Here is a 19782-nt window from a genome sequence, read left to right on the forward strand (position 1 = left end):
ATTCGAATAATATGTTTCCTTAATAGCATTCACCACTAAATGTCTACCATGTCTGTACATGGCCGGTTGCTGTCAACCAGCCTTCGTTTGATAGTTTTCCGGTGATGCGTCTCAACTAAAAGACGGCATTGAATGGCTGATTCGTTCTTTTGTCGTCCACCCCCTTCATTCCCAGCACTATTCAATAGAACACGCGTCTACTACTTTATTTGAATGATTTATGCTTCACAAGGGACGCGCTTGAGATTTACTATTAGATTGAACATTAATCTTAAGAATTTACCTTGTTTTAGAGAGAATAAACACAAATTAATCTAATTCCAATAGGTCGTATCTTACGGGGATTTTTATTTCAAAAATCTTTTGGGTAACGTAATTTGTGTTTGTGATAAGAAACTTTACATAATCCTCAAAGAACTCAAGCAATCTCGAGAATCAATGCATCGCGACACTGTATAATTATTTAAATAATATAAAAGATAATTTCCATTGATTGCTAAATATTAATTATTCCACATCACCGAAATGGCCTTCATCATAACCAATTGAGGCTTAATGAAATGTCCTCGATTTAATATTAAGTTATACCTTGAAACATCTTAGACGTCCTTTTGTGAAACCGTAGACAAAAACAGTAGATTTCTCTTTCACGACGAAATATTAAATTGTAATGCTTTCAGAAATAAATTGAGGAAATTACGTAGTTAGGCCCCGTGGCAAGTTAATCCACTTTATTTCTATCGTCATTACATAAAGAGTATATTAGTTCAATCAAAATTAAAATAACAATACTTTACAGTATATAGTTACAGTATATTGTTGTCAAATGAATAAACACATTTTTATTTACCTATATTTGTTTCTTATATATATATATATATATATATATATATTAATACGTTCCCCCCCCCCCACACAACCCATATACCACAATTTACAATTAACCCCACAACCTCACACACGTTATCTCTTTATAATATTAGGATACATAATGCATGACATAATCTATATATATATATACAATACATAATGTTGTATTGAACTACAAAAACCATCTATGAAATCAAAATCGGCGATCCAACGTAAAAGTGACACAAAGGAACATATTTAATATATGAAATACATGAACATACATATGTGAAGTGTCCTAAATAAATAATACGTCGTGGGAGCAAACAGTAACAAATTGAATCAGTGTGATGTCGAGCGGCATCGAGGTGTTGATCGAGCGGAATAATTCGATATGGAATACCTGATATTGAACTAACACTCATCTCCACGTCTGTACCTATCGAAGGCTGGATATAGGTTATGTAAGAGAATTTTATTTGCCATTGTTCGCATAAATGTACCTTTTATTCAACGAATCTAAATCTTATAAAACCTTGACACCGATCCAACTTCAAATATTCAAAAGAATAACGGTAAGATCTTAACCTATGCGTTGCCTTATAAGCTTTTGTCTTTCACTTACAACATTTAACAAAATCAAATTTATTCGAAACCGGCATGTTATAGACCTGTCAACGTGTGTCAGATACCAAGGGAAATTGCCTATTAAAGTAAAATGATGCAAACAGACATAATATGAGGCAAATATCCATAAAATTGATTAATTTGTTTTTGAAATCTAATCCCAGCTATTAATTAGTTGAGAAAATAACGTTCGATGAAACATATTAAAGGAATTTTGCAAGACCCTGTCGGCGGCCTTCACTGTCGGAAATGAAACTGATGTTACGACACGAGACGAGGAATCAATAAACTTTATATTATATACGTAGGTTAAACGTATAGCTTGAAGAATATTTGGACGAAAGAACTATACCATTTATAATAGTAGATATTTTGTAGAGATTCAAGACTGTAAATATTTTAGACTGTTTTCAGAATCATTACTTTTCGATCGCACGACACACAATTTTGTATCTTTATAATTGCATTTAGATATATTTTGTGTGGTAATGAAAGCTTCATGTGATGTGTTTGCCTGTTGTTTTCACAAATACATAAAATATTTTAGTAGAGATGAAAGGTGTTATAAGAACTGTAATATTTAATTTAAGCTTCGTATTAATTCCAAATTTTTATATTGTGTAAGTACCTCTCAAGTCAAGAAACGCTACATTTGCGAGAGACCTGTTAATATAATATTGTTTATATCATAAACATGTTAAAAAAGCGAACAAGAATAACCAGATTCTGTGAGTATGCGGGGAGCTTCGCCTACTCGACCTTGACAGTGCTGTACTCCAAATGAAACCGACTAGATAAACAAATAGTATGGTGTATATGAATTTTCGTATATTCTAATCTTGCTCTCTTCTACGGTAAATATGTGCATCCAGTAACTTCACTGTATTATATTGGTGACGTAAAAAGTCTAATTAGTTAATAATGTACCACACCTAAACTGTTTATAGGAATTATAATTAATTTCCTAAATAATACGTATAGTAAATTTTAGATTTTAATTAGTTATAAACAAATAATAATAGGTATTACTATTTCACGATTTAAAATACATCAATTAATTAAAAAACACATTATTATATTAAAAATAATAATACGATGTTGATTTATTTAAGAAGAATTTTATTCCGTCCTTTAGCGTACGTGATCGTGATTACTTATCAAAAGGTTTTCCTTGCTCATCGTACAATCACAGCACACTCAATTATGAGGACTTCAGTGCATTATATTCATTGGCATTGAAACGCCCTCAATACGTCAGAGCCGAAATTATCAGCAGGAAAACGTGTTAGTACAGATTGTTTATAGCTAATAATTATTGCTGCAAGGAAAATATAGCAAAGTAATTACGACATACGGTTAGGCAAGCGTTTGTTTAACCCGACATGTCATACTTAGTGCTGAGTATCGACTCTGCAACTTAGTAATAGTAGATATATACATAATTTATTGTACACAAGAATGAATACAAACAAATTGCTTTAAAACTGGATTACACAGGTAAAAAATACAATCTATGCAAAACATAAGTCCGGTATTACCGCATAATCTCTGCCTGGGTAGGGATTTACGTAAACCAGTTTTATTAGCAATAGTTAAGGTGAAACAATAACGATAAATACATAGTAATACATCATTTCGTTCGGAGCAATGAAAAAGTCATATAATATCGGAAACACCTCGTTCCTAGTACTGCAAGTACAGCACTGCCTTAAACATTTTAACTACCGACCAGTAATAATAGCGTATTTAGATCACTCTCTGCTGTAGTGAAAGTTGTCTGTGATTCAGAATGATGGTCGTCTGATTTCGCTACGTGATTTTTTATTAAAAACAAATACGCCCTCTTTTCTCTCCTTTAACACGTAAACATCGAATCATCATTATAAATATGCAGTAGTCTGTGACCTGCCTTTTATAAAACTATTTTTTTCTAAATATAGAATACGGATTCCACAAATTTTGGATTTATTATCAACGTCAAGGGCATAAATTCAATTGGATTAACAAACATAATCAAGACTTATGTTCGTGAGGTTTCCTAATTTTTCCGGGGCTTCTATACAGTAAGGTCAATGACCTTCAAAGTGGATTAGGCTGGTGACGTCGCTAATTCCCACGCGTCTATAAATAGCATGAGCCTGGAACCATACCAACCAAGCATACAGGAGCAAATTCTTACGTCAAACAAATTTTAATACTTATTTAAAATACACTTCTGTATTTGAAATTTAAGTTTGAGTAAAAACTATATTTTCTGAAAGTTTGGAAGTTTATTGATGACCGTGTTCTTTGTGACCATTCGCAAACATTTGATAATTAACTTCATTAATTCTTAATTATATATACATTGGATATTTTTAAAAATTAACATATTTATTTTATTCAAAACGAACGTAGCATTGGACTGCATGAGCAAATGAATAAAAAACAATAAAGACCTTAAAGTACTTAAGAAGATATTGCCCAAGGTGCCCGCTATTTAATTACTTAAAAAGAGAAGTATTAACATGAGCACAACCGACATATACACCCACGTACACTCCATCACACAGCACAGCCGAATTAGGTATTACTTTGTTTAATATATTTAGTAAATTTAATATTAATTGATATTTGAACCTTTTTGTATATATTTCGTATTCCATCTTTGGCTATATCAATAATATAATTAGTTTTTATGTTATATAATTGATGTATATTTACGAAATTAATAAAATAATCATTGAATATCCAAAAAAAAATAGTATTCATATTTTTGCAGTTTTAGACGATTTTTTTTGATAAATTTAAGCCAAAACTTCATACATATTATTTAACTTCTTTCATATTTATTTTTTCCTTGTTAGCAATTTTTAACGTTAGAGAGTTAACTACGTCGAGGTATTTGCTATTCAATAATACATATATGTTTAATAACACAGGTAATCGATAAACAAAAAATATAATCATAAACAGAACATTTAAAAAAATGTATATATGCGGTAGGTCTGAGAATAGGGCGTAAACTCATTTTAATACCCCGTGATAAGGATGACTAGGGTTCTTTTGACAATTTTTTATGATTTTTTTTTTGAGGATTTGACATTTAAAATACAAAAAATATTTTTTTTTACCATTGTACCAGAAATCCCCAGTTTTAATAATGATATTAGTAGTGTCATAACCTTTAAACAAAGTTTGCCGGATCAGCGCGTATCAATCTAAATCCAACAACATTATAACAGAGATTGTTCAGCTCACGAGTATTACAAGATTTAATCGGTCGATTAGGGTTCACATGAAAGTTAATTGAATGGTTTCGCGTGTTCCCTTTCAATTACGATAAGCTTAAACTATTTGAACTTTGACATTCTCAATTACCAGTATCACAACATACGTACCGTTTACACCAAATAGATCTCTATGTTAATCGATTATTGTGAGCCTTTTGAAGGTGTTAGGTATTGTAGTCGAGAGACAAAACGATGGCTCGTATCGTATATGTCAAACTGTATAGTCAACAGGATCTTTAGTCGCCCAAATATATTTACTATAGTAAGGGGAAAAAAGAGAAGAGAGCGCCTCAAGAAAAGGTGGATAGAAGAAATAGAAGCAAGCAAGCCATAGACAGTCAGTTGGAAAAAGATGGAGGAGACCTTTACGCGCGAAGGACTTCCGATCGACGGTACTAAAGGTAGTTAGGTTATAGGATAACAAGATAAAGAATAATGTATAATGTTAAAAAGCATATAAAGCTTTTTTTATTTAGGTTTTTTGTTGTTGTTATTAAGATATAAATAAATGGACTTTATTTTATTATTCTTTATTGGGGTATATAAGCAATACATAGAGTTTATTTTTGAACATATTTTTTAAAAATAAGAGCATCAATACCGTTTTGCAGACATATCCGAATCATATAATCTAATATAAATTTTCTCGCTCGCTCGTTCGGCTTCGGTTTCTCGTATGATCGAAAATGTAATGTAATTGAATTCTTATTAAAAATACGGAATGTATGTCGGGTTACAATTTGAACCAGGTGAATTGAACCGCAGGAAAACCATTTCGGTGCCTGCAACAAATTGAATAATCGCGTTGTTATTGAATGACCATGGCACGGTCATTACGCCGAATCGAAACAATATTTGACATCGACATTCGACCCCATTTATGAGAAGGGCAAAGGGCTCTTTATGAATTTCACGATTCTTCATCCATTTACTTAAGAATACACGTAGAGTGTTGACTGTTGGTATACAATTAGAAGCACTTGCATTATTTTTAGGACTATTAATACGCAAAATAAGTCGCAAACAACAAAAAATATAATAAAAGTTACAACCACAGTACAGTGTTGGAAATATTTGGTAATTTTTTTAATTCTCTTTAAATTTTAGTATCTAAATACATAGAATGTAACTGAAATGTGATCCATCAGTACGTAACTTCATTACTGAAAATTTGCACGTCATCGGCGACTACTGGACGTGTTTCGGCCAAGTTATTCCGTTAATGAGCTGTAAAATAGTATGACTATTTGATATTTCAGTTAAGATTTCAAACAATGGACGTCCATCCGTACAACTGACAACCGGCACTCGTTCACAGAGAGTTGGGTCTCACTGAACATCAGATAAGCCGCCAGGCTGTTTCCTCTTTTTATATAAACAAATAATATCGTGATCTAAATTTACTGTGATATATTATCACTGAAATATATACCGGAAGTAATACATTTCAGTGACATGCTAAACGTATTCTGCAATCGCGCTTTTCATTCCTGAAGGTCGTGTTAGTGTTTCCATCCACTCCTTCTGTAAGGACTCAATTTCTTTACGACATCATTTGTTTCACCGCATCCGCAAATTCTTGAGTTACTTCTAAGTTTTGCTGGAATGGTTTGTTCAGGTATTGATTACATAGTCTATCATAGTAAAAAAAATACTAAACCTAACTAAATGTATTTTGTTAATTCTATCATATTAACTGTATATTCCATTTTTGTAATTTAACAATTAAATATGTGTTTTTAAATGGCAACATTAATATAAATCGATTATTTATAAGCCATAATACTTTCCTTCTTAACCTTTTAGAGAATATACATCCTTGTAGCTAGAATATTTTCAGATAAATAAATAATTCATGACTAACAGCTGTATAACACTGCGCTATCGTGAAGTTATTTAGTACCTAAATTAAATTTTCAACAGCGTAAGAACATAAAAATAATCAATGCAATGTTAGCACACTGTTTCAACTGCTTATTATACGATACGATAAAATTTGTCGTTAAGAAGAAACGAGAAATTAATCACAAACCACGTTGGAAGACTTTAAGATCAATCAAAATTACTTACACAGAATAATTGCTGGGAGCCCAAAATGTATGGCAGGTTTTTTCCATAAATTATATAGAACTCATAGAAATACTCAAGTTGAAATTGGAAGTTCTAGTAAAGTTTAGTAATCTGGCAGAGTTTAGAAGTGTGTGTGTTTGCGTTTCACCCTTTTTTTCGATTTATTATAATATAAAATTACTATCTGGCGTTGTATGCATGGTAACTTGTAGGTAAGTACTAAATTCTTCTTTTAAATGTGCGAAGCTGTAAGACAATATCATTTACCATGGATCTCTTAAACATTAATTATAACATGAAGCGAACATATTGTACGAAAATAATATTACATCGGTCGTATCGGATAGTGTTAGCCACTCCTACGGTTACGGCATCGGTAAAGACTGTTGCAATTTCCTCTAGAGTTAACTGTACGTTAATTAAATCTAATCCGAGGTTCTACTTAATGCTGGAGTTTCCGTTAACACACGATATCTGCAGATATATTTAATTGATTAAAAAAAAATAAAGCGCTCCTTTAAATCCCCATAATACAAAAAATACATACTTATATGACAATTCCTTTATCATTGTATACACATGCATTTTATAATACTGAGAATTTTGTAAAAAAGTGCTGACCACTGGTAAAATTCTTGCGTATTTTTTAAATTAAACAAAGCTACAAAACTGTGGCTGAATTTAAGTAACTCGCATAAGGAATATTTGCACAAAATAACAACACTACGTTCAAAACATTTCCTTACCACAAAATAGGTGAAGTAAATAATTAAGCGATTTAAACGACAATGACGGTTTGATCAATAACAGAAACATCAAAGGTCAATGTTCAAAAAAACAAAATCTGTTAACAAAGATATGTATATGTTAACAACATGTCGCACATATATGGAGCGTCGATTCGACTCTCTTTTTACAAGATAATACATGTGTGTCTGTCATAATATTAAAATGGCATTTATCCGTTGATTAAATACTAACTTTATTATAAAGGACCTTTGTAGCAATAGTATTTGAACAAAGCAAATTCCAAATCAATAAAAAGTCAACGGAAAAGTATTGTAACACAAAATAATTCAACGAAACATAAATTTATTTAACCAATTACCTCATACGAAAAGAACTAATAGCGGATTATAAACCCTTTTTTGAAATTATTAAATAATTGTTCATTATATTTAGATAATAATGATTAATCATTATCCACAATTAAATTACAACATATCACGTTAGCGGTAAGTGTTAGCCAATTCTCAAAGACGTGATAACAATATTAGCAACAAGGAACTGATACGAAGGTCAAATGTCGAATACTAAACGAGGTTTCGCTTTCATTATTATTATCATTGTTCCAAAAAGTTATTTGAAACACATATTACGCTCTAATGATACATCTGTGAGATTTAGGTATGGGCTCCTACAGCCTCTGTAACATGAGATGCTACTACATTTCTGTCGGCTATTACTAGTTAGAACTCAGTTCCGCAACCGAGTAGGTTTTACATTACATTTTATTACGTAGTCGGTCCCAAGGTTCTACCATAAATGGAAAGAATGATAAAAGCAAAAGTACTGATTCGTTTTTAATGAGTGATATATCAATTAATCATTAATTAAGGAATAAAAAATAGCATATATTTTGTATTATTCGAAATGACCTCCCTTACTTTTAGTACAGGCCCTTAAGCGCTTTTAAAGATGACTCCAGGTTTATCACAGACTTTCCTGTCTAAGACCTGCCAAATTTTATAGTTCAAAGGATTAAGGTCCTGTCTGGAGGAAGGCCAATCCTCATGTCTAATTAAGTCGATGTTTTGACGCTCAAACCAGGCTTGAGTGGTCTTGGCATTGTGTGCAGGCGCAGAGTCCTGCTGAAACACGAAGTTATGTCCCTCAAATAGCATGCTGGGCAGGTCTTTGACAAGCCGATGCAAAGCTGTCTATTAGTACACTTCTGCACAGGTTTGACCCCCTTTTCGCAAAAATGAACCTCAGTTGGCCCGTAATAGGACACTCCCAACCAGACCATTACTGATGATGGGTGATGTCCATGTTGCACCCTCGGAACTTTATTTCCAACTTCTTCAGAACTCCTAGCGTACACTCTATAATTCTGTTCATTGTACTTCTTTTCAATATCGAAATTTTTTTCGTCCGTAAAGAGGATATCACGGTGTAGGGTCTTCGTGTAGCGCTTTTAAAACACCCGCGATCTCTTAAGCCCACTCTTTTTTATGTATGCTCGAAGACAAATCTTCATTTAAAACCTTTTTTTACTGTTTTCCTACTGACAAGCATCTGCAAAGTCAACTTCTGTTTTCGGACAGGATTTTTTGTTATGCGCGCCTTGATAGCTGTGATTACTGCTGGTGTTCTTGCGGAGCGTGGCCGGCCAGTTCTTTTCTTGTCCTCGGAGACTTCACTGTACATATCAATAGTACGGTACACAAACCTAAGCGTTATATTCAAATTTATGAGCAACTTGAAAATGGACTCGGAGAGTGGCCACAGCGGTGCAACGCAAAAACAGCTATTCGGTTTTCTTTTAACGTCCTCAACTACTCATCTCGTTTCTTTCAACTACTCTTCGTCATCGTTAAAAATTACGGACCGTGATTGTTTTTTGTTCTAAAACATTCACAAATAGAATGCAATAATTTTTTGTATAAAATCATAACGTGCCAGTGACAGAACTTTGGTACCAACTACGTACTAATATAACTAAATTCATCATCCACGAATTTATGAACAAATATTTTAGTATTCTAATTTAACACACATCCTTTATCTATCTCTGACAATACTTTATTAAATTTGTTTTCCTACTAATCTCGTTTGTCCGTGGCTTAATCTATGATCATGATCTCAATGAAATCGGTTTAAAACGCGGAAATCTATCATAACCTTTCTATCAATTTGCTGCATTACAGAGCATCAATGTTAAATCACCGAGGACATGAAATAATCTCTATAATCCTACATGTAATATACCAATGGCGCTGCAACCTAGGATTTTTATATCTGTTCCGTGATCATTTCCAATCCATCCCTCCAAGTACTGGACCCGATCCCTAGCTATTTGTAAAAGCGTATGGCCCGGTCTGTGAAGGATCCTTGCTGTGTCAATTATTACAAACCAACAATGGGCATGAAGAGGCGGAAGCAACCGTCGCGTCGCATGATGGGAAGCGGATAAGGTTCTGCTGTTACGCATCCCACCTAAGGCGATTGTTGGTGGCGTTTTGGGGTTTTAGTGGGTATGCACAATCGCGAGTCCCACATGGGGTCCAAGGCATGCCGGTTTCTTCACGATGTTTTCCTTTACCATACAAGCGAATGTTAAATGCGCATATCAACAGAAATTCCATTGGTACACAGCACTGCCAACACTGCTTAATCCTGTATGTAGTATTTACTTTTAGTTTATAAGTTTTAACTAAAACAATTTATAAAGATTGTGAAATAAAAATCGGTAATATTTACGAATGAATTGAGGCAACGAGATAATTCATTATTTAAAAGTTTTAAAGAATGCATTCGTATTTGGCATAATTGGTATCTCGGACAATTATATCTCCATGGTCATTTGTATGTAAAATAGTGCTATTATGATAACGAAATGAAAAGAAAACGACCTTGTGACTTAAACAACTAACACTTAAGTGGTTGATTCCGACACTTAAGCAATAACCATTTACAGACTGCAACCCTAAAAGTACATTTGAAAAGGACATGATATCTCCTTATTATCAAACGTCCTTAATAACATTGTATTTATCTGACTAAATCTCAAAAGACAAAAGAACTATTGGCAGGTGAATCACCTTGCTTGCGATTGTACATAGCAAGCGCCGCTTGCTGATTTATACATACTCATCAATAATACACACGTATAGTATATAGATAATTCTACACGTGCCATCCGCGAGGACATTACCACAATAATTATTAACGTGGCCAGCATTCCTTATAATGCAAATCCAGGCAAATTAACAAATGTTTTAAAATTATCAATATACCATAAATAAAATTATTTTAAAGCATGTTAAAATACAATAGATAGAAAAATAACAAAATTGTTGTGATTTTCTGATTGTTAATAGAATAATACCTAAGATACAACTAAACCCGCAATAATTACGAAATCCCATCCCTCGCTGACAACGTTGGTTTAGAAACCGACTAAGAGAAGCATAAAGGACTGCAAAAAAAAACTTAAAAAGAAGTTTCGCAGGTCAGGCGTGTTGATGGAAATTATTATGCGATAATTAGGCTCTGAATGTGTGCTTTTCAATATATTGTTTTAATTTCCAATATTGTAAAATTAAAATTGCACGGTTAGTGAAACACAAACATATTTTTATTTCGTTCGTAAAGGTTTCGTATAAAAATAGATTTCCTTTCAAACTTAGTTGTTCTGTAATTTAACTATCGCAAAGATAATAAAACATTATTTGCTGATCTCGCTAGAGGATTTTCTACTCCGTGAAAAATGTATTTTAATTTCAAAAGTAGGTTGCTAATTAATCACAGTCGTATTGTTTTTACAAGCAGCGGCCAATGAACCAAAAATCGCTGAAAATTGCCGAAAATGCTTGACCCACTTAGCAAGTCATTAGACATTGTTGGTTTTTAATACCATTCTTCATTATATCTTTGTTCTATAACCGAAAGTTTCTTTTTTATATAAACGAACAGCCTTTTGTAGTATCTGCCATTGCGACAATATAAAACCGATATCTATAATTTAAAATTAAACTACTATTATGCATCAGTTCAATGTCATTATTTTATGCAATAACTAATATAAATTAAAATATATTTCTAACGTAATGAAATAAAATTAAATCATAGCCAATTCACAATAGCTAAATTCCAGTCTCGAAAGTAATATCCTTCAAATCTGACTATTGCGATTCTCACGGCCATAAATACGATTTCTCTTCATCATAATCAATTTAGTCGGCAGAAAATTAAACATTGTTTAGACGATTTTTAGGCACAGATTGAGTATAAATGAAAACAGCATATAGCTGTTTTCGAATTGGGATCTTCCACACAAATTTCATGTCGTATTGTATCTTGTATGTACTAATATAACACAGTCATAAATAAAGCTTAATGTATTCAAAATTAGTCACATTTGTATTCTAACAATGCTACATAGCACATTTAAAAACAAGGGGTCATAACTTTTGCCATATCTCTTAGTCCTCATTTTGGACACCCTGCAAAGTGGCCCTGAAGTTTTTTTTAAGTACTTTCTGTACTGAAATACCACTACAGCGTCAGTCCTTAATATGCAATGTCAGCACCGTTAATATTGCAAGAACAATTAGTTTTGTTATAACATGATGTCAAAGTTCTTTTAATATCCTATATTTCACAATCCTATATATATCAATGTTTAATCTATAGTGCGAATTTATATAATAAAAAATAAACTAATAGGTAGACTGTCAAAAGATATATATCCCATCCCATTCCATAACACATCTTGTAAAAAAACAATGATTGATGACAATTTATATCCTATCACCTCAATAAAAATGACCATAAACAGCCATTTATAAAGTAGTTATAAATAATTCAATTGACCTTTCTATCACTTCCTCTACTAAACATATTCCATATATTATACTTCAACCTTTTTTAGTTTTTAAATCAGGTAGTATGCATGCAGATAAAAAAAGTAATTACTGATTCAGATATGATTTATTATTAATCATTTATAAAACATAATATTTTTAAATGTTTGTCTAAAAACATATTATAATTTTTTATATTACTCTTAAAACCTACTTGAATAAATTGTTGTTCATGTTGAAACTTGTAAAACTGGTAACAAGTTAAGAGTAACTCTTGAGACTCTAAACTCACAATAGGGCAGTACCTTGATGGTTTATCACATTCAAGTATGGGATATTATTACTCAAAATTCCAATAAGAAAACAAAATCTTACCGCCATAACCATTTCGAAGGGATATTTGTGAACCCTCACGGAAGAAACGTACTCCTGCACCATGATTGTAATCACAGAAATTTCACTCAGTCAAAATAAGGACAAGGATCCTTTACACAACTTGCTTCTTAGTACATTCTGTTTATCAAAAAAAGTTTCGATAATAACCTCGATTTAATTGGAGTTCCTTTCACTCACGACATAACATTATTAAAATAAACGAACGCCAAACAAAAAATAACACGAAAATACGTCAAGCCAAAAGCCAACAAAACAACAGCCAACAACAGGCGAACTATGGATTCGCGTACTCCAAAAGTAAAAATGAATTTAGATGGAAACTGTCGTCGACGGACTGTCATGGTTGACGTTTGTCTGTCGAGATGACGCAGACGCTTATTCAAAAAGTAATCTTTTTGAAATCGACATTTCCTTTGGCAGTCTTTTTGTTTAGTATTACTTTAAAAAAGTATTACTTCAATAACTTATCCACAAATATTTTGTTTAAATAATTTAAAATATATGGCAACTGTCAAATAATAAAAAAGTAAATGAAGAAAACCTCCGTGTATTAATTTATTTGGTTCGCCGTTCAGTCATTTATTCCAAGGATGTAAATTAATATTATAATATCAAATTCTTTTTAATAAATTAGTATATTCGCATTTAATAATATATTTAATTTTATTGATACAGTAAAATATAATAACGCAAAAATACCTACATCCGGCAAATTTTGACGTTTCTAATTCTTGTTGCTATCTTCAGAGCAGTGAGTAAGCGAAGAGCGGTTTATTGCGAGACGACCATTATCATTTCAAGATTTTAATATTTTCTGGATTGAGCTAAAAAACAAAAACCAAAATTCCGTCAAAATTGTGCGCGTTCGTGCCCGATGTCTAGTGCTGAAGTCGCCGATAATTCCGTTGACCCCCCAGCGAAAAAGCGGAAGCTAAATAAAGGAGAAGCGAGTTGCAAATCATCAGCAATGGCGAACAATGGAACGCGTGTCGAAGATGAGATCGACGAGAGTTTGTATTCAAGGCAGCTGTACGTTCTCGGGCATGATGCAATGCGCCGCATGGCTCATTCCGATGTCCTTGTCTCGGGATTAGGGGGCTTAGGGGTTGAGATTGCAAAAAATGTGATCCTTGGTGGAGTCAAATCTGTCACCCTTCACGATGAACGTACATGCAAAGTATCAGATTTGTCCTCACAGTTCTATCTTTCCGAGGCCTCTATTGGACAGAATAGGGCCGTGGCATCATGTGAACAGTTAGCTGAACTAAACCATTATGTGCCAACAACAGCATATACAGAGCCGCTTACTGAAGAATTCTTGAAAAAGTTTCGAGTTGTGGTGCTTACGGGTGCAACTCGAGCTGAGCAGGATCGTGTAGCTGCTTTAACTCACGCAAACAATATTGCGTTAATTATCGCTGATACTAGGGGATTATTTTCTCAAGTATTCTGTGATTTTGGACCAGAATTTACCGTTTTTGATGTTACGGGAGAGAATCCAGTGTCGGCTATGGTAGCTGATATCACTCATGAATATGAAGCTGTAGTTACCTGCCTGGATGACACCCGCCATGGTCTTGAGGATGGAGATTATGTCACCTTCAGTGAGGTATGTCTTATATATAAATTAAAACTAATACTGCATTTTATTAATATTATACTCACTATACCTTCAAGTGATAGTATAAATTTTGTATATTTTTAATTATCTTATTTTAAGTGTATCTACACATTTCACAATTCTCAATGACTCATAGTAATCCCTGATTCTATAATCAATATACATAATATCATGGTTTATTTAATAGAGTTGGTACTGCATACTGAGATGGATTTCTTCATAGTTTGACAAATGAGTTGACCACCAGTTATTTTTATAAAAAAAACTTTCTAAAATCCTTGTAGTGAAAAAAAGTTAGTCAGTCCATAAGACAAAAAAGCATTGTAGCATGCTGTTGGCATTATTCCAAAATTCAAGATATAATCATGATTTTTTATAAATATTATAGGCATGAAAAACAGGTTTTGTTGTCAGTACAAATAATACAATCATTTTTCTTCAGGTTCAAGGAATGACAGAGTTAAATGGCTGTGAACCACGTAAAATTAAAGTCATGGGCCCATACACATTTAGCATTGGAGACACAACTACCTTTTCAAAATATGCTAGAGGTGGTATTGTAACTCAAGTTAAGATGCCCAAAAAACTTCATTTTAAACCACTTAGTGAATCTTTGAAAGAACCAGAATATCTAATTACTGATTTTGCTAAGATGGACTATCCTCAACAGCTGCATGTGGCATTTGCTGCATTACATAAGTTTGAACAAGCTGAAGGGTTTACTCCTAAACCTTGGTGTGATGCCGATGCATCCAAGTTTATTGATTATGTCAAAAATATTCTAAAGGATGGTGAAATGTTTAAAGAAGGTGAAATGGAAATTAATACAGACTTAATGGAAATATTTTCAAAGGTGTGTAGTATATATATAGTAACTTTTGACACTAATGTAATAAACACAGTGAAAACTCCTACCTAAATATGATCACAATTGAATAAATTTATTTTGTGAAACACATTTTATGTAATTGTAAATAGAACAGAATTTCCCTTAATGGGTAATGAATATTATTTTGCAGGTTTCTTCTGGTGATCTTAACCCAATGAATGCTTCTATTGGAGGTGTTGTGGCCCAAGAAGTAATGAAAGCTTGTTCTGGAAAATTCCACCCCATTGTCCAGTGGTTGTACCTAGATGCTATTGAATGCCTTCCTAAAGATAAGTCTGCACTAACTGAGGAAAACTGTAAGCCAATTGGTTCACGGTATGATGGTCAAGTTGCTGTATTTGGTAAAGACTTCCAAAGGAGGATTGGTGAACTAAAGTATTTTATTGTTGGTGAGTAAAATATCTATTTATCTGATCATTATGTGTAGTTTATTAGACTATACTCTAATCATCTCATTTTTATTGAAATGTAGGTATTTAGTGCTGTCTAAATAAATATAATTATCTTAACTATACATTAATTGTTGAATGAAATTATTGATTTCCAAGCTCAAGCATCTTATTTCCAATACATATTTAGTAAATATTATATTATAATTCTATAGTATGTTTAACATATTAGATGTGTGAGTGTGGTTCAAGGTGAATTATAGCAAGTAGAAGGACAATGAACTTTAATAAAATTAAATAACTCTGTGCAACTTTATTTTGGTAATGATTCATATAGAATTACTTTTGGACCAACTTTTTTATACAACTATAAACAACTATATTTATAAACTATGTTGTTACGTCTTGAATAACTTCTGTCAGTATGACGTTGTAAGATGATTACAAGCACTGTTTATCTTAAGTACAAAACAAACCACTACTAAAGCTTCCATAATCATCTCTTTGCAAGCTACTTTGAGTAATTTTGTTATAAAACAATATTACATTACTCTAATTCTTGATGTGGATATCACAGTATTTATCTTTGCACCTCTTTTATAAAAAAAGTAATGTAGCAACATAACCTTAATTTGTCAACATTTTCCATATTGTCTTTGCTAATCTGATAATATGCAAATTGGAAAATTGTCTAAAGAGGGCAGTACAGCCCCATTTTATTTACTACTTTAAAAATGAATAGAAATATTGTTTATTTATTTATGTTAATACCAATTTACAGGCGCGGGCGCTATAGGATGTGAATTATTGAAGAACTTTGCAATGATTGGTGTTGGCGCTGCTGGTGGTCAAGTTACTCTTACCGACATGGATCTCATTGAGAAATCAAACTTAAACCGACAGTTCCTTTTCAGGCCTCACGACGTTCAGAAACCTAAGTCCAGTACTGCAGCTAAAGTAAATATAACTTACATTCCTTTTTTTTTAATGCAGGCAAAACAGGGTTAAACTCTGAAAATTTGCAATTTGCACAGCCACCTACAGCCACAGACACCATTAACAGCTGATAAACCTAATAATAATATTTATATGAAACAAATAATAATATGTTTAAGAATGCTAAAGTTAAATGAAGGTAAAGAATGCATGCATATGTATTTATTCACAATTGTTGGTTGGGCTCTCACAAATAACCAAGGCTATTTTGAGTTATACAGAGATTTAGTTCTTAGAAAAGAATTGATTCCGAGTTAATCACAAATAAGAGACATCACGGGCTGATTGTATTAATAATTTATAGTTAAGTAATTCATGAGCACAGAGTATATAAAGGTCTATGTTTTCTCTGAAATGCGTCTTTTAGATTGTATCAATTGACAGATAAAAACTGTCTTGTACTATCTTAGAAAATACTGAATATTTTCAGGCAGTGAAGAAGATGAATCCATCAATGAATGTGTTGGCCCAAGAAAACAGAGTATGCCCTGAGACTGAATCTGTGTATGACGATGCATTCTTTGAGGCCTTGGACGGAGTTGCCAATGCTTTAGATAATCTGGATGCTAGAATTTATATGGACAGACGATGTGTCTACTACAGGAAACCTTTGTTAGAGAGTGGAACTCTTGGTACTAAGGGAAATACACAGGTATATTTATACAGACAATTTCTAGACAAGTAGAGTTTATTCAGACCATGACCAATCTTCTTTCAATTCTTGACCATAGTTATTTTTATGCAATTTCGTTATCAAATATTTATTTCTTTTAAAACCAGTTTATATAAAAAAGATTTTTCAATATTTCAGGTTGTAGTGCCCTTCTTAACAGAATCGTACAGCTCGTCTCAAGATCCCCCAGAGAAGAGTATTCCTATCTGTACTCTGAAGAATTTCCCAAACGCGATCGAACACACGCTCCAATGGGCTCGTGATGAGTTTGAAGGTCTATTCCGACAAGCAGCCGAACATGCCGCACAGTACCTCCAGGATCCTCATTTCCTGGAGCGGAGTATGAAGCTACCTGGTACACAGCCCCTCGATGCCTTGGAGAGTGTGCGAGTAAGTTATAGACTGTATGAACTAATGTTAATCACATAGGTTTTTTTTTATAAGACGTGTACGTGACGCGGATGTTATTGTAATCAAAATTAATTCTAAAGTAATAGCTGTACCTTAACAAGTGTGTATACTTTGACAAAATTTATAAAATACCTAAACTTTGTGATATTTATTTATGATACACATTTTATATATGAACTATATTTTTACCAAAAGTTGTTAGGTGGGTTTTGTCGAATGATCATTATCATATTATTTTCAATCTCTTTCCAGAATGCAATAAATGACCGACCCCTCAACTTCGACGACTGCATCACGTGGGCTCGTCTACACTGGGAAGCTCAGTATTCCAACCAAATCAAACAGCTCCTCTACAACTTTCCTCCAGACCAGGTCACCACCAGTGGAGCACCGTTCTGGTCCGGTCCCAAGAGATGTCCGGCTCCCCTGGCCTTCGACCCCAACGACAACCTTCACTTGGACTATGTTATCGCAGCTGCTAACTTGAGAGCCCAAGTTTATGGATTGCCTCCTTGTGTGGACAGAGAGCATATTGCAAAGCTGGCTAATAGCATACAGGTAACGCTATTTCGTCACAGTCACTGAAATATTTCTTCCCGTATTTAAATTCAGTGTTTTCAACAGACCTGTTAACAGCTGATACATTTTGTAAATATAGAAAAAATTTAGATAAACTAACCGGTTCTTAAATGTTATCAAATTTCTAGGTACCAGACTTTAAACCGCGCTCGGGCGTCAAGATCGCAGTGACGGACGCTCAGCTGCAGCAAAACAACGACGACATGGACCAAGATCGAGTGAAAAACATCGTGGCAGATCTTCCGCCTGCTTCGAAACTCGGCAATCTCAAGATAACTCCCCTGGACTTCGAAAAGGACGACGACTCCAACTTCCACATGGACTTCATCGTGGCCGCGTCGAACCTGCGAGCGGCCAACTACAGCATACCGCCGGCCGACAGACATCGCTCCAAGCTGATCGCCGGAAAGATCATCCCGGCCATCGCCACCACCACCTCTGTGGTCGCCGGACTCGTCTGCCTCGAGCTGTACAAGCTGGCCCAAGGGTTCGACTCCCTCGACGTCTTCAAGAACGGATTCGTCAATCTCGCGCTGCCCTTCTTCGGATTCTCGGAACCGATCTCGGCCCCGACCAACAAGTATTACGAGAAGGAATGGACCCTCTGGGACCGCTTCGAGGTCAAAGGCGAAGTGACGCTGCAGGAGTTCATCGACTACTTCAAGAATACGCACAAGCTGGAGATCACGATGCTGTCGCAGGGAGTGTGCATGCTGTACTCGTTCTTCATGCCGAAGGCCAAGCGCCAGGAGAGGCTGAACCTTCCCATGTCGGAGGTCGTCACGAAGGTCTCCAAAAAGAAGCTGGAGCCCCACGTGAAGGCCTTAGTGTTCGAACTGTGCTGTAACGACGAGCAGGGCGAGGACATCGAAGTGCCCTACGTGAAATATACTTTGCCTTAATGCAGAGTCCCGCGGACGAAGGCCGGAGTCGCCGACGCATTTACGAATTTTCACATAAAGAGGGTATTTTTAAAGGCAGTTAGTTAATAGGTATTACGAGTGCCTCAGTGTTTGTACAGACGTCGATAAATTTCAGTGCTTCTCACGCTTCCGTTCGTATTTAAAGCGATTTATTTGCTCACTTTGAGTGCTATTTCATTTATTTTTTGGAATATTATGTGAGATCAAATGGGTCTGTATATGAAGAAATTAAAAATAAAATTTGAGGTACATTTTGTTTTATTTGCAACAGTCCTTTGCGTATTTTGATTTGACTTGATAGTTATTTTGGTAGTGAGAGTTGTCATAGATATCTCTCTCAAAATCAATAGTCATCAAAATTGTTATGAAGCATGAACTCGAACAAGATTTACTAGGCATTTCTTCCCATCGAGAAGGTATTTAGAAAGCACATTGCTCTCTCAGACTAGCAACGCATCCACTAATGAAAAGGGTGAACAACCTCGCCTTGGATCGCTCC

The 19782-nt window shown here is 34.1% G+C and overlaps 2 protein-coding genes and 1 long non-coding RNA gene across 4 annotated transcripts in view; 1 reads left to right on the forward strand and 2 right to left on the reverse strand.

The window, feature by feature from the left end:
- Nucleotides 1-13110, reverse strand: part of LOC123709214 (protein real-time) — a 31779-nt gene extending 18669 nt beyond the window's left edge. For both annotated transcript variants that reach the window (XM_045660336.1, XM_045660337.1), the window contains exon 1: nt 12782-13110. In XM_045660336.1, coding sequence (XP_045516292.1) covers nt 12782-12844 — 63 coding nt within the window. In that variant the 5' untranslated portion in view covers nt 12845-13110. The remainder of the gene's footprint in view (nt 1-12781) is intronic.
- Nucleotides 5762-6634, reverse strand: LOC123709216. Its single transcript, XR_006753706.1, has 2 exons — nt 6548-6634; nt 5762-6348 (listed from the first exon to the last, which is right to left on the reverse strand). It is a non-coding gene; the product is annotated as an uncharacterized LOC123709216 (long non-coding RNA).
- A 346-nt stretch (nt 13111-13456) lies between the features above and the next one.
- LOC123709589 (ubiquitin-like modifier-activating enzyme 1) lies at nt 13457-19532 on the forward strand. Its single transcript, XM_045661010.1, has 8 exons — nt 13457-14411; nt 14866-15276; nt 15443-15701; nt 16483-16658; nt 17128-17349; nt 17509-17760; nt 18034-18339; nt 18489-19532. The coding sequence occupies exons 1-8, from the start codon at nt 13677-13679 to the stop codon at nt 19260-19262; spliced, it is 3135 nt and encodes a 1044-aa protein (XP_045516966.1). The 5' UTR covers nt 13457-13676; the 3' UTR covers nt 19263-19532.
- Nucleotides 19533-19782: the final 250 nt, after the last annotated feature.

Source organism: Pieris brassicae, chromosome 5, assembly GCF_905147105.1.
Source record: "Pieris brassicae chromosome 5, ilPieBrab1.1, whole genome shotgun sequence".
In the NCBI taxonomy this organism is placed as follows: Eukaryota; Metazoa; Arthropoda; class Insecta; order Lepidoptera; family Pieridae; genus Pieris; species Pieris brassicae.